The 15,315-nt window shown below is 43.8% G+C and overlaps 1 protein-coding gene across 3 annotated transcripts in view; it reads right to left on the bottom strand.

The window, feature by feature from the left end:
• Nucleotides 1-2,582: 2,582 nt before the first annotated feature.
• LOC311031126 (shisa family member 6) overlaps nucleotides 2,583-15,315 on the bottom strand; it is a 53,083-nt gene continuing 40,350 nt past the window's right edge. The window contains exons 6-9 of one of the 3 annotated variants that reach the window (XM_084037243.1): nucleotides 10,023-10,085; nucleotides 9,260-9,280; nucleotides 7,810-7,938; nucleotides 2,583-3,921 (exon numbers count right to left, since the gene is read on the bottom strand). In XM_084037243.1, the coding sequence (XP_083893369.1) occupies nucleotides 3,320-3,921; nucleotides 7,810-7,938; nucleotides 9,260-9,280; nucleotides 10,023-10,085 (815 nt within the window). In that variant the 3' untranslated portion in view covers nucleotides 2,583-3,319. Of the gene's footprint in view, nucleotides 3,922-7,809; nucleotides 7,939-9,259; nucleotides 9,281-10,001; nucleotides 10,086-15,315 lie in introns of all 3 variants that reach the window. The other 2 variants (XM_084037244.1, XM_084037245.1) reach the window with 2 other exon arrangements.

Here is a 15,315-nt window from a genome sequence, read left to right as displayed (position 1 = left end):
AAAAGTGGCTATAGAGTTATGCTGCATGAATAGGAAATATTGCACAAAGATTAAAAGGCTCTTGGGATGACATCATTATTAATTAAGTGAAAAAGAAGTTTGTGAAGATTAGTTGAGGTGGAAGGGTACAGATATCTGTCTGAAGGACTCTACTGAACAATTAACAACCCTTCACTCATACTTCATTACCAGCGAGCTCGCTCCAAGGAACAAAAAAACCTACTTTATATGTACAAAGACACAAATTTAATAAAGGAAATCTCTAATTGACATCATTAAATACAGACCTGGCATTAAAAAAAAGGAAAAGTAGCATTATATAACATTCTTTTTAAAATGAATTTGTTGAACTCATTTGGCCAAACTTTCCCCACAAGGTCACCAATCCTTTTAAAAACCACCAGACAGACAACTTAAGAAAAATGTGCAACAGGAAACGAGCTTTGCTTTCCCGCCATTGAACACAAAACGACAGGTCCAATCACAGCTAAAGATTCATATTCAAGTCTTTATATACAGCAACGTACAACTCAAATATCTGATCGTAGAAACCTTTTTCTGGTACAATTTAATTTTTATCTCTAAGAGAAACCAGCAATTCATTTAAAATGGTTCTTGGCGTTTTTGGAGGACGGACAGTGCAAGTCTACAAAAGACCTTTTGACCTTTAAACTTAAGATTATTGTCAAAGTCTTGGGACTCTTAAGTAGAGGTCTTCATGGGTCCACATTCTGGGAAATAGTCCTGTAGAAAACCCACCCAATTCATTGTTTCAAGCTTTGTTCTTCGTGGTCACAAACTGGGGATTTAAATTTAAGAGTATGCTAGGTTTTAAATGATCCAACAAAAAAACACAATGTTGCAAACCTTCTTCCAAGAACGTAGCTAGCAGTACTAGCGCCAAAATGAGCTAAATCTAGCAAGAAAGTCGGTACACTGACAGCCAGACCTCCTTCCAAAGCCACGCCCCCAAATGTATCATTATGAACGTAAACAACTAACATGCGTATTGTTAGCACTCACAGCTGTGAAGCTAGCAGCTTGTGGAGTCATTGAGGCTGAATTAGATCATTGGAGTATTTGATTTATTGATTGCTGACAAGACTTGAGACTTCCTCGGGACCTTAAAAACCAGTCTAATGATGCCTGACCAATTATCTCCTCGTTACAGAGCAAAGGTTGAACAGAGCAGTGAGTCATTCTTCGGCCTTGAAACACGTTTTTTCCTCTCCAGTGATGATTATGAGCCACTGTTGAATCAGAGCTGATAGAGTCCGATTTAGGTATTTTGATCCGACTCTGCCCAACCAGACCTAATATAACTCCAGAACCCAGTCCAACTCTGGTCCCGGTTTGTGTCTTGATCACCCATGAAGACCTCTGCTCTCCACTTCATCTCACTGAACAGCTGAAAACAAATTGGATTCACACTTAGGCGCCATTAAAAGCTAATTCAGCTAACGGGATTAGCGTGACACATTTCCAGTGGAAATACCTCCTAGTTTCTCCTTAAATTGAATGTAGTCTTTTTGAGGTATGCACTGTATCATTTATCACTTTACAGGGTTTTTTTTTTACTGCTGGTTCTGCTGGTAAACTATAATTGACAATATTGCACAAAAAGCAACGAGACTTGTGACAAAAGCACGATTGTTTCAATTAAGAGCACAGGGGGATTCCATACAATAAGGCATCGCTTTAATGAAAACATCCGGACAAAGATTCACAGTTTTTAATAAACGCTCGACTGACTAGCAATTACGACGTTCTCTTGATTGAACACAGCGATAGCAAAACCACAACCTGTGCCTTCCAGCTCCAACACGAGTACCTGATCTGTGGAGACGGAAGCAGCCGGCCAATCACAAGCTGAGCAGAGTGGGCGGGGCAGGGGAGGGGGGGAGGGGCAGGGGGTGGTCGTAAAGAAACACGTGAACATAAATTATCTAATTCAAAACAACCGTTGGGCTCCATTTTCACACGTTGACCTACCGTCTGCAGACTGAAGCTGCCGGTCGATGGTGGTGGAAGGTTGTTTCCATAGAAACAGAGTAGGAGCAGAACGGACATTCTCATTCACAGTGGTGGCCATTTTTATGTGTTGCCATAGCGACCGTTGTAGCGGGCTAAATTCCATACGAACTAAGCCAATTTACGACTAAGGTGCGTTCTCCGTCGGGAGATAATTGGTTTTGCAGTGAAGACTAAAACGAGCAGCGGAGTCTTAAGATTACGAAGCTTAGTAACAATAAAAAAAAAGGGTAAAATTGTGTAGCATGGTGGAGTTCATGAGCCAACCAGCAAGTGTGCTCATTCCACCAAGCTTTAATACTACACTGGCTACAGCAAACGAGCTGAACCGTGGGCTCTGCCTCACTTCCCTGTCCCGGTCACCATAGCAACTGACAACAATGGCCATTTTTATTTTGAACGAGACAAATAACCAAGGAATATAGTTCAATATCCGTTCTACACCTATTCTATTTCTATGTTGTTTTCATACACAATCATTCGACGCTACAAGCACAGTTATAACAGAAATAAATACCCCCCCCCCCATATACATATTACATCCACATATTTTGCAGACATCTGTGGAAATACTATTCATTCGATCTTTGCCTTATCTAAAAATGAAAATTCTTAATTCTGAATCCATGATAGAGATTCCAGGTGGGAGAAAACAAAAAGAATAAAAAGTCAAAAAGGCCAACTTTTTCTTGTTTTAATGCTGCTAATATAGCCTATTTACAATCATCTATTGTATGCAACAGAAATAACCTCTGTTTTTCACTAACAAGCTGATATGTTCTGGCCGTTTACCAAAGAAGAAGAGTAAAATAAACCAAAGAAAAAAAAGGGGGGAATTCAGTAATTGTGCTTTTTAACCCACGAATCCCCTTCGTCGTTGAAATGGGACAATTTTAAGGAGGCACCCCTTGAAGTGCTTACATCGGTCAATGAATCTCTAAAGCTATAACAAGGACTGAAAATACAAATAGTAAATATAGTGTATTTATATATTTATAAAGTTGATAGAATTCCCCTTCCTTCATGTCGAGTTTTAAAAAATATTTTCTCCGGGCTGTCAAGCGTCTTGACGTGAGTCTTTGTGTCAACGCGCAAAGCCCTTAAGAAGCTCTAAGAGAGAGAAGTCTTTGCCGGGGTCGAGTCTGGATGACATGGGAAGCTTGTGCTAAAAAGCAGGAAGAGTTGTTTTACGTTTTAATGTAGAAGGTTGTTTAAATAAGACTGGAGCAGGAGACAGGTTGTTCTGTTCGAAGTGGCTCAGGAATCCTTTTGGCGAGTGACTGGGCGGCTACACAGTTACCTCGTTCTTACTGGCAGTGCGGTATGTGTGGTGGTGGCCGGGGCCGGGAATGTACTGTAGGTGGTCCACCGTGTGTGTTCGTCGGGAGGCGAACGCCTGCCTCTTCGACGTTGGCGCCTGGTGGTTGACCGTCAGCGTGTTGTAGTCGTTCGAGGCCGGCGGCTGGGAGTGCATCTTGGTTATCTTGTGGCGGTCCATGACGGGCGTGACGGGCATTAGCATGTCGGCGTGAGACATCGCCCGCGCCATCGCCTTCTCCCGGAACTTGTCGCGCCTCATCGCCGGGGACAGCAGTGGATCCTGGGAATGGAGGCGGTCCGCCGACAGCAGTTGCTCCTCCGAGAGGTGACGGCTGCTGCTGTACGCCGCCGCCGACATGACGCCGTACGAAGACAGGCCGTAGTCCCCGCGGCGCGGCGTCCTGGGGGGAGACAGGACGTGGTCCTGGGACATGGCCCTCTGGACCCGGCGGGGACGCTGCCGTTGCTGCTGGGGGTCGGCGTTCAGCTTCACCATGTGGGTCGGTCCCCGGCCGCCGAGGTCGGGATGATGATGCTTCCTTACGTAGTACTCCTCCATGTCCTGATCATCTGAGGAGCCAGAAGACGGAGAGACGGGATCAAGGATCAAGACTACTGGCTGTGCTTCCAATAAAACCCTATACGAGTAGTGAGTCCCACGTTTCCTACAAGGCCACTCTAGAACAACCCTGGTGCATTTTAAACAATTCTATACTTACAGAATACTAAATATATGTATTTTACCATTACACACAATGGGGCATCAAGGACCTCAATGTATTTCAACTGAAAGTCAGTTTCAACAACTCATACAACATGCAAGAGATCATTTCATTTCAAAAATAAAACTTTCGGATACCATTGTTTTTTCTTGCTGCTACTGATTCTGATAGCTGTACTTGATTATCAAGAGACAGCAAGTACAGATCTGATACCAGTATATATATATATTTATATATGTGTATATATGTATATATATATATATATATATATATATATATATATATATATATATATATATAATGAGCTGATAAATTAAGTGCTATCGGATCGGTGCACAGAGTCGCCGATACCCGATCCAGCATCTTATGCTGCATTGGAGGCATTTATGATTCTAGTGTTGGTATCAAAACAGCTAAAGCTAATAATTAATGCGATCAAAGCGTGAGAATGCAGGACGTAAGAAGTTAGCTGAAGTTTTGCAGGCGCCACGTTATTTGCGATGCTTACAAATCACTTTTGCGAAACGAGGACGATGGAGAACAAGTACAAGTCCGTGATCCGTCCTGCACCTTCTGGCTGCTGAAGTGAACAGTAATCAACACAGTAGCTACTCAAATGCTTTTTGAATATTTAATATTACAATTAAGAAGTCCCATGAACCATGCAGTTGTCCTTGGGCATCACAAGGACTCGACACTGAAGCCAGTTGTTCACCTCGTCTGCCAGAAAGCAGGTCTGTCAGGTATTTCAGCAGACTTGGATCTACCTGTTTTGGCAGCACCGGCGCCCGGGAGGGGTCGGCTGAGGGGTCGTTACCTCCGCAGTAGTTAATTATGCCGAACACAGAGGTCGATCGGCCGTTTTAGGTGCATAACACGCATCGCTGCGTCGCGGAGAAGAGGGATGATGGGAATTGTTGGGCGGATGCTCGGCTCTCTGGGAGGAGAAGTCATGCCTGGATGCAGAAGGTCACCTCATTGTCCCTCCGCGAGGGGGGGGGGGGGGGGGGGGTCATGTCCACTACTCTGTGCATTCCTAATGAAGGAGGCCTCACTTCGGCCCCGTGGTGATTTGTTTCCCCCCGACGGCTTGGTTTAGATGCGACATTATATCCGAAAATGTCAACCAAAACCTGAACCGGAGGCTACGGATCTACAGTTACTAATCGACCTCCAGGCAGTGAGACGGATCTGCAGTGATATTCATGTGGCAGGAATATGTTGTTGTGATGAAGTGATGTAAACCCAAGTGGTTTTGCTGACTAAACCTGACTGTACGTACTTTTGGAGGGTGATGAGGTGGATAGAAAGTTGCGTTGAGCGACACAATCCTTACGATACGTTAAGATTTGGTGACTATTGTTGTGTTTATGGAGAGAGAACGAGAGGCAACCTCTCTGTTATCTTCAAAATTAAGTTGATTTAGAAAAATAAATAATATAATCTACTTGTATTAGGCCTCTCTTCATCCGGTATTTGATATTTCACTGTAATATTAATTTCTCTTCAAACTACCAATGCACTTCCTCTCAAACGCCCTTCTCCACTTGATTTACGACCAGCTTCTCTTTAAACGCCGGTGACAGAAGCGACTTCAGGACGGACCGCAGCACTTTACAATTAACGTGATTGCGACGAGGCTAAAAGGTCCCGAACGTGAGGCGGCGAGGGAGGAAACGGCTAACAACGGCTAATTAAAGCCCTGCTCCCACTCTGCTAGATTACATTCAATCCAAACAGTATATTTATGTGTCAGCTATTGATCACGGAGGACTGTAATCATGTAATGCACTAACACCGGTGGAACATCAATTATAAAGTGATCTTTAGAGAGAGGGTTGGAGCGGCGGCGCTGGAATTAAAAAAATGCATTCATTTCATTTAATAGTTTTTTTTTTTTTGGGCAAGATTAAAAAAAGGTGGCTTGTTTATTCTTAAAAAGGTGTTTTAATCCCTTTCAGGGCGATTAAGGTGACAACACGGCGTCCGGAGGAGCCGCTCGCTTCCATCGCCGCCTTGTTGACATCACACACACACACACACACACACACACACACACACACACACACACACACACACACACACACACACACACACACACACACACACACACACACACAAACACACCACTTAAAACAAACCACGCTGTATAATTTAATTGAGCCAGTCATCATCTCTCCAGATGGTTTAATTAAAATGACTAACTAATTATATTACTTTCAGGCTTATTTCCAAAAGACCTCGCTCACGCTTGAACCCACAATTTTTCGAAAGCTTTTTGTTCAACCGACGACTTTTGCTTCATTTGACAAATTCTGCACAGCTCAAATACGCCAAAAAGCCTCCTTTGTAGTTCGGCGTGATTCATCTCGTGTTTTTTTTCTGCGTGTGTGTGTGTGTGTGTGTGTGTGTTTACAAGGCTCGGGCGAGATAAGAGCAAAGCCCAGAGTTGATAAGTGGAAGAGAGAGAGAGAGAGTATAAAAGAGGAATGATTGTGCCGATGTGTGTTTTTTCCATCACACGACCAGAGATGCGTTTAAACGGTTTCTTTCAGCGTAGCGACGCCTTTCAACGCTCAAGGACGGCAGAAAGTTGCATTAAAATCTATGATGCATTTGTAGTTATTCCTGCAAAAATAACCCTTTTGAAGGAAAAACCATACGTTGTAATGTTGCACGGAGGAATCACTGTAAACACAGAACGGCTTCTCGAGGCCAAAGCAGAGAATGTTTTCAGTAAAGATTTACCGTCAACGAATTGGTGAGAACGGATTGTTACGGCGTAACACAACATCAAAACGGCTGATAAATGACGGTGCACTAATTCATATTCAACGTCTGTTTACTTCAGTGAATTAAACAGGACAACAGGCCGTACATATCAAATAACAGTTTAAAATGAGTACCTAACCTTACGATGTAGGCTTGTGACATTTTGTTTTGCTCATTAAACACAAGCTGTTTGAAACGGCATCCGTCGAAAAGTAATTTAAATGTTCTGTTCGATGAGTTCGAGTGCTTTTTCTCAAAATCGGAGGCATGAGAAATAGATGGTCCCAATAAGTAGTTGAGTAGTAGAAGGTTATTACAACGTATTGTTCCTGGTGCTTTCAAGGTTCTGTCTGAAACCGTCGAGTTCTATTTGAAATATATGTTTTCATCTTGGAGGCTTTTTATTTGTGAACGTATATAAACGTATATAAAAAAGGTTTTGGAATCATTTGCAAGATAGACTTCCTTCCTATCAAGCAACTAAATGCCACAATCAGAACGAGAAAACGCAAGTTAAGAAACAACCTGGTTTATAGAAGGTGAATTGGTTGGCATACAGAAGCCGTTGAAAAATAAATTCAAACAAAACGCTCTGCCGATGTCATTAAGAGACATCATCAGCGTGACGCGGCGCTGCAGACGGAGCTAAACGACAGGCCGATTAGACGTGAGTGGACGAGGCCGACAGATGAGTGGAGGCTATGAGAAAGTTCATTACCCTAAAACAAAAGGTGAAGAGATGATCTGCGTGATGAGCCACCAAACATCTGGAGACACTTATCATAATGCGTGTCTCGCTAATGGATGCTCATCAGGCCACATGGAAACCCTTTAACGCCCGAGGATGACCTCATCCCCCATCTCGTTTAAAAAATAAGTGCATCAGGCAAAAACAGGGCGATGAAGGGTGAATGAAGGACCACCTACTTAATCGGTGCAGAGGAGGAGGAGGAGGAGTATTTACTTAAGTCAGACTTGAGGGCCAGCTCGTAGGAGGGCGGCAGATGGCTGAGGTTCTGGAAGGACCTGGACAGGGACAGGTCGTAGGGCTCCGTGGCCGAGGTCAGGATGTTGTTCATCCGCTGGGGTCTCTCTACAGGGGGACAGGGAGGAAGTGGTGCCATGCGGTCAGAGTACAGTCGGCTCAGAAAGACGGTTAAAGCACTGGGAGTCTTTTACTGAAGGGGAGGGAGGGAGGCGGACGGCGAGGTGGGATGTAGTGACGCTGCTGGAGGTCTTCAGCTTCTGGGACGTAGACCCCAAGAATCAATAAACAACGTGTTTGGTTATAAAGCCACGGCTGCAGGTTCATCCAGACATGGCAAGGGAGTGACGGACCTGGGTTTTATGGGGTTTCCAGAAATATACGTTTGCAAGATGAAACCCTTTATTGCCGCTGATCGACATGAAAATATTGCTACCATTCTGCATGATCATTTGCTGCACAGGGAACTTTTCATGAACTGCAATAACTGACAATGACTTGAGATCTTCACGATGATGGCAACGTGGCAGGTATGCACTCATATGTTGGTCACAGAACGGGGCTAGCCACTACAGCTAGCGTTAGCTTCAAATTTGGGGTCCGATTAGTCAAGTTGACCTTTACTACAATAAACAAAACAAGTTGAAAGTAGAGCTGGAATTAAAACCTTTTAAAACACATGACATGTAACTTTTAGAGGCCCAGAGCTGGAGAAGGTAGTGAGCTAATCTTTAGTTCTGTCGATCCCGTTTCAATGGGAATACGTCTCTATACAGACGATATACTCTTTAGTAGACGTGACCCGCTTGGATGAGGATCTGATGACTGAGACCTTGTTTCTCCCAGTAAGGCAAACTAAACTCCTGGTGACTTTCCCTTTGAGCGTTTCAAGGTGATTCTTTACCGAAAGTTGACGAGCCGTCGCCTCAACAAATCGCACTAATCCGTTTAACCGCGTCTCACACTTCTCTTCGGGCAGCGGCGACACGCGTCGCCCGCACTGTGCCGAGCCGAGCTCCCGTGGTTTATTTGGGCCGGCCCCGTCATGGAGGGGTCAGGAGGGGGGGCTGGGATACGGGCCTCTGGTGCTGGATTTTATAAATAGGACTGGGGTGACTCCTGCAGCAAGGAGAACGGGGACACACAACACTGAGGAACATATGGCGGAGAGGCGTCGGCATGTCGGAGGCTTTGTGAGGGAAGATAGAGGCGGATAGGTGGAGAGGGAAAGAGCAAAAAAAAAATGTTGAGATGGGGCTAAAGGTCATGGACTGTAATGCAGCAGCGTGAATTGTTGTGACAGCAACATAAAAATACAGAAGCGCTTTGAACAATGAATCAAAAATGACCCCCAGTGTGCAGGAACTTTGATGAAAAGAAGAAGAAAAGAAATACACATGAACACACCACGTGTATGTGTATTACTTACCGTATCTCATTTGTCTGTGGGCTAACGAATCCAAGTGAGAAAGAAAGGATCAATAACACAACAGTACGTAGGAAACCAAAAACCCCGCACTAGAAAGGAAAAGGTTCAAAGCCAATATTGCAAAGAATGTTGAACACAAAAGTCTAACTGTGGAATTATGAACATAACAGCGATCATCCCACATCGGGAGCTTAATAGGCTTCAAAAGGCCGTTTGGAGAGTTTGATTTGGTGCAGAAAGTACTTTTGAAATCCATTTTCTGTGTGAAAAGGCCGTCGTTGTTTAAGAGGCAGACGAGTACATGCAGGACGCTCCATTAACGACGGAAAACTTCCTATAATGGCAGTTTTTAAGAATATCACGGAGGGAGGATTTCTGTTCTCCCTATAAAAAAGTCCGGCCAGATTCCCCTTTAATTACAGTTTTCACTTCATCGCCGTTCACTGAAAGCTGCTGTCCTTTCACAGAAGAAAAAATCACATTTGGAGAAAATAGATGGGACGTAATAACAGTCATTGAGTTTTCAATAAGAGCAGCAAACGGCACAGATGATCCTTTGATTATCAGACACCTTTTCATTTTCTCTCCCGAGGACGACTTTTATCAGCTCCTCCCCGTGAAAAACAGATTCAGACTTTTTTCTCCTCGAAATTGAAAAATTAGTCTTTCTGTGACTTTCATGCAGAGACGGATAATAATGCCGGTCACTTTGCTGCGCTACGTGTCATTTTAAGGACCAGACTGCTTTGCTGTGTTTCCTTACCCAGTTTAGGTGTGAGCGCCGTCAGATCCAGGTGGCTGTGCTGGTAGTCATGGTGATGGTTTCCTAGTGTAAGGACAACAGAGATGTAGACTTAATTTCAACAAGTGACAAGAAAAATGAAATCAGGTCATCAGGTTCATGTTAAAGGGTCAGTTCGATCAAATGAGGACAGTCATATCACTTTAAATGACCACTCAGAGGCAGGATTTCATTTTGTTCATGCCTGCTACCTCCTCTCTTTGCATCACGAGGAGAGGAGGCGAGGAAAGGAATCAAGGATGTAAGAAGTGTTGATACGAGAGCTTTGATTTGTTTGGCGAGTACTAAACTGCTCTTCTTCTCCGCTTGACAGAATCCACGGTGAATCGCCGCTTCGCTTCGACATGATTGATTGTGACGCGGCGACGCTGCGGCGGCGGTTTCGCACCTCGCGGTGATCCATCTCCGCCCGCGAGTGAGTCATTTGATGCCGCGCTAATATCGTTACGTGTCGTCGGAGTGGTTGAAGAACAAAGCGATCCCGGACCTCCGGAGCCGCTTTCATTTCACGAGAGGGGAAATATTGCCTTTATTCAATTACTGCTTTGTGTTTTTATGAACAAACAACAACACGTGTGTGCTAGTTGCACCTGATTTGCATTTAAATATGTTCATCTATCATCCTTTAAAGAGCGTTAAGGTCGATAAAAACACGTCTCCGATAGCGTAAACCTGCACATATGAGCTCTTTAGTGAAGCGTTGGGGGAGGGGGGGCATGTTCTGCTTTTTGTTCAGCCTGTTTCTATGATCATTCTTTCCCCAGCGGGCCGATGTGACATTTCTGACAAATGTTATCTGACTTTTGCTCAGATCCAGAAATGTAAAGGTTTGAAATGTGTTTCTTGGTTTCGTGTCAAACTGAGAGTCAGTGCAGAAAAGAAGGAATCTAAAGACTCGGTGGACAATCATTCTAAAACAAGTCTTTGGGTCCGTTCGCTCCCTGCAGCCGTATTTCCAATCACTGCAGGTTTGATCCAGGGACCAATTATAGCGGCTGCAGAGAGCTCGGCTAAATGACCCCGCGATGAAATGAAAGCAGTTTTGCACAAAATAAATAATAACCTTTTACTATCTGTGTAATTGCAGAAACTGTTTCCCCTCCTCCACAGCAGAGACATTAAAATGGACAAGCAAAGCTTCACAAGTTTAACATGCTGCAAGGTGTTTTTCCTTCATGCAGCTAATCTCCGTCTCAGGTGTTCACGCCTGTGATGATTCCCTTTATGTGCAGCTATCTGACTGTTGCAACAAACTGAGCACACGTTGTAAAAGAATACAAATCAAAGACGCCTTAGACGTTTAGAATGAACCTAAACTCCTAAAAAGTCAGATTGTTTCCTCCACCAGTCAGGTGAGTCGATGAACTACAACGCCGATGCAATCCGCTGCGACAGCCGTAATGGATGAAGTCTCTCTTTCTCTGTAGCTGTCACTCTGCGTGTGAACCTTCGACAAAGACTTGACACGTCTGCAGATATTCTGACAGAGAACGCTGGAAAACGGTGTGATTGTTTAACACGCCTGGACAAGCCTGTGCTCTATTAGTTTCATTGCTTTTCCACCAGGTGTGTTTGAGCCTGGGATTTGCTCCGATGCAGCCAAGAGAGCACCGATGAGCTCCAGCATCTGGCTCACAGGATTCCCAGAGGTGTTGGATGGGGTTGAGGTCAGAACTCAACAGGGCCAGTCCATTTTGAATTGAATGTTGTTTTTGTGTGGCATTTTCGTCTTTATTGGAAAGTTGGAACGGGGAGAGAAGAACCGGGAGAAACCGGTTCTGCCTTTGTGGTGTCGAGACAGGAAACCAAACTGTTGCAGCAACATTTGAAATACACAGTTTTGCCAAAATAACACAAAAAGACACGCCTTAAATATATAATATACCCCACATAATGTGGCAGCAGGACCATGAATATAAGTCTTTATGTATGATATATGACGATGAGTTTTGATTGGTATTTTCATGGGAGTCATTGACAACAAATCTGTGAAGGTTTTCAATCATCCGGGTCGTTGTGATCCTTGAAAACGTAGTCGTGGTCTCATCTAGAGGCTTCTTCAGATACCTTAAAGCAAGTCCTTAAGAAGACGTTAAGAATTAAGGAATATCAGCAGTTTATGCAAGGAGATTAAACTATTCGGACTAATCTGTCACTGCTGAATGGAGTCACTTTGTTAGTTTTAAATATTCAAATAGAATAAAATGTAGCCAGCAATCTTTAGTGTCAAAATAAATCAGTGAATATAAAACACGTGGAGATGAAGTTGCATGTTCTCTGCTGCATTGAAACCACGACTGAAAGTGGAGCGAATGTCGGGGGGGTTTCTCCCTCCTCTTCCAGATATCAGTTTTTGGTCTCGTGGTCCAGAACCCGAGTCGAGTGCGTAGCAGAGGAACACACCTGCGAAGCGCCGATGCATAATGCAGCAGCCTTCACACGGCCGCGGACTCGGCTGTAGTAACGCCGGCGGCTGTCACGAACGAATCGAATGCTTCCAGGGTCCCGGCGGGGGGCGGAGGGGGGATCCCACTGTGACCCAGATCCATTTTAAACGGCTCGCTCCGGGGAGGCTGATGGACAGACGCTGGCCGCGGAGAGAGAGCCAGCCCGATGCCATGTCATTACGCTGGCAGAGTGTGAAGCGCCATGTGGACTCGGTGGGACAGATCACCTCCTTTTGCCCTTGTGCATATTATATAGAGTGTGATGTGGGGAGAGGCAACGTGACACAAGAGGGAGAGAACCTCTCGGGACTTGAACCCGTGATGCACTCGTTTCCCAGGAAGGCAAATACCGATGCGTATGACACGACCCACAAGGAAACCGTTATTAAACACTCAGAGAAAATCCAAACAACCAGGAGACTTGGACTTTCAACAAGGAGACCGGTGTTCTTGTCCCAAAAGTTTTGTTGACCTATATTGAAGTTAAAGTGACGTTTGTAATACTTTCTTTAGGTTTCACTTAAACCTCCAATTCTGGAGAGTGAAGCCAATGCTAAAGTGCCTTAAACTTCTCTCTTCTGGTCACCAGGGGGCGACTCCTCTGGTTGTAAAAAGAAGTCTTATTGTGAATCTGTGGTTTTACTTAACATAACTGACATAACTAAGTTGTTTTGTTTAAAAGTAAAAAAGTAATTCATCTGTATTCACAATGTTAACCGCATGTTTACTATAAAGTAGAGCGTAGTAAAGTATAGTAGAGCATTTGACTATGGTAGAAAGTGATGCTAAGGTCCTGACCAGGCGTCAGTGTGTGATGGGCAGAAAAGCTTCATGGATAAAGGAGAAATAAATTGAAATGCCAAAGAAGCTGAATAAGTTAAAGAAAAAATACAAATAATTTACAATCTAAAGATCTGAAGAAATTGCATCTTATCTCAAATAGGCAATTTATCTCATGAATCTGTCCAAACGCAGCTACGATTTATCATCTTCACTTTGAAGTGACACGAGAGACTAAAACGTCATCAGGAAATCTCAGTTCTTTTGGTGTATTTGTACTTCAGAGCGGTCGGAGCTGATTACTGTGTACAGTCGTGCTCAGCGATGTGCATCTTCACCACAGTTAATTAATACGAGAGATACAAGATGTGGCCACTGAAGTATCACTAATATTACTTCTCCCCAACCGGTCGGTCGGTCAAGTGGCAGTTTGTATCCACGTCTGTCCACAAAGTCATGACTCGTTCATTTACTTCAATCAACAATTTGTACAAAATTGTCATAATTAACACGTGAATTCTTGAATCATTGGCTCAAACGTGATTAGTGTGGTCACAATGATGTCTGACCTTTGGTCGGTCCACCCTTGTGTCCAAGTGAGCATTATTTTTTGATATTGTGCTCACAAGAACGAAAACATAACGCTTCAAAGATGCATAATGAGGCATAAAGTTTAACATTTTATTGCCTCGTGGTTTATAATGTCGTATTATCCACCTCTAGTAGGCGGGATTAGGAGTGGTGATGTCATCTACAGACACAAGAAAGCAGCTGGCGACAGAAACAATGAATAGATGAAACTAAATGGTATATCAGTCTGAAGTTGGATGAATAATCCATCATCAGCTTTCCACAGAAGTTTAATTATTAAAAAATGTAACCAAATTTCCATCCATAAGCATCTTGCCATTAGGAGGATTGTTGACTGTTGGTGGTGATGAGTCTCCAGTTGGGTTCCAGTAAAAGAACCAATAAGAACCCAAAGTAATTAAAACAATGTACAATATCTGGATGATGGTTTCCTCTTCGTCATTTTGTCGTGTTTTCTGAACCTTCGGCATTTCCTCTCGTCTCTAATGTGCGTTTCTCTTTGTGGGATTTTTATTGGATGTTTTGTTTTCCATCATGTGGCAGAGAGCCAGGAATTATCTAATTGTTAATAATCTATTCAATCTAATCATTTAATCCATGTGTCAGTCTTCATTGCGCAGCTCAATATCCTGCGTATTAATAATAATACACTCTTCAACAGAAGCATTTTCCACCTTGTGCACTGAACTGAATTATGGAATTTCTCTCTGCACATGAATGAATCGTAATTCCTGAAATGATCACATCTCGTTAAGACCTTTTCTTTCCAGAAACATCCTTTTGCATTTCCACGTGGAGGACAGACAGCATCGGGGGTCTTACCCATGTGGATCTGGACCGACGGGCGTCTCGGGGGAGGGGAGGGAGTCTGTGAATTACTAACAAGGATAAGCACAGATTTATCTGATGTCTTCTCCGTTAGTCAGAAGTAACATCATACAAAGCTGCCGTTATCCTTGCCGTGAGCGTAGGACTCCATTGGAGCGAGGCCTGCAAAGAAAGAGGGAGAGTGAAGGATCCACGTCGACGTCCGGGTCCTCGAGAGAGAAAAACCTGCACAATGTTGTTCATGCAACAACACGCCATGCTGATTGTGTGCTTCTAAAGTTGTGGCAACAGTTATGTTGGGCAAACAAACCGATGCCAAACCCCCCATCCAACACCTCTGGACTGAACTGGACCACCAGCTGTGACCCAGACTTTCCTGGAACCAAAAGCCAGCACTGCGTTACAGTCGAGCGACTGTGCGGTTTGATATTTCATGAAAAGTTATTATATTTCCGTGCACCTGTGAAAGCCCCCTGTGGTGTTTCGGCAACAAAACGATATTCTATTTTCATTAAACTACGACTTTTATTCTCGTAATATAAAATGTTTTTTTCCTCAAAATGATGACAACTCCTCAGAGAACAGAGATGTGGGGAGAAAGGTATGAA

This window comes from Eutrigla gurnardus (genome assembly GCF_963514095.1).
Source record: "Eutrigla gurnardus genome assembly, chromosome: 20".
NCBI classification, from domain to species: domain Eukaryota; kingdom Metazoa; phylum Chordata; class Actinopteri; order Perciformes; family Triglidae; genus Eutrigla; species Eutrigla gurnardus.
This window is presented reverse-complemented; position numbering and strand designations above follow the sequence as displayed.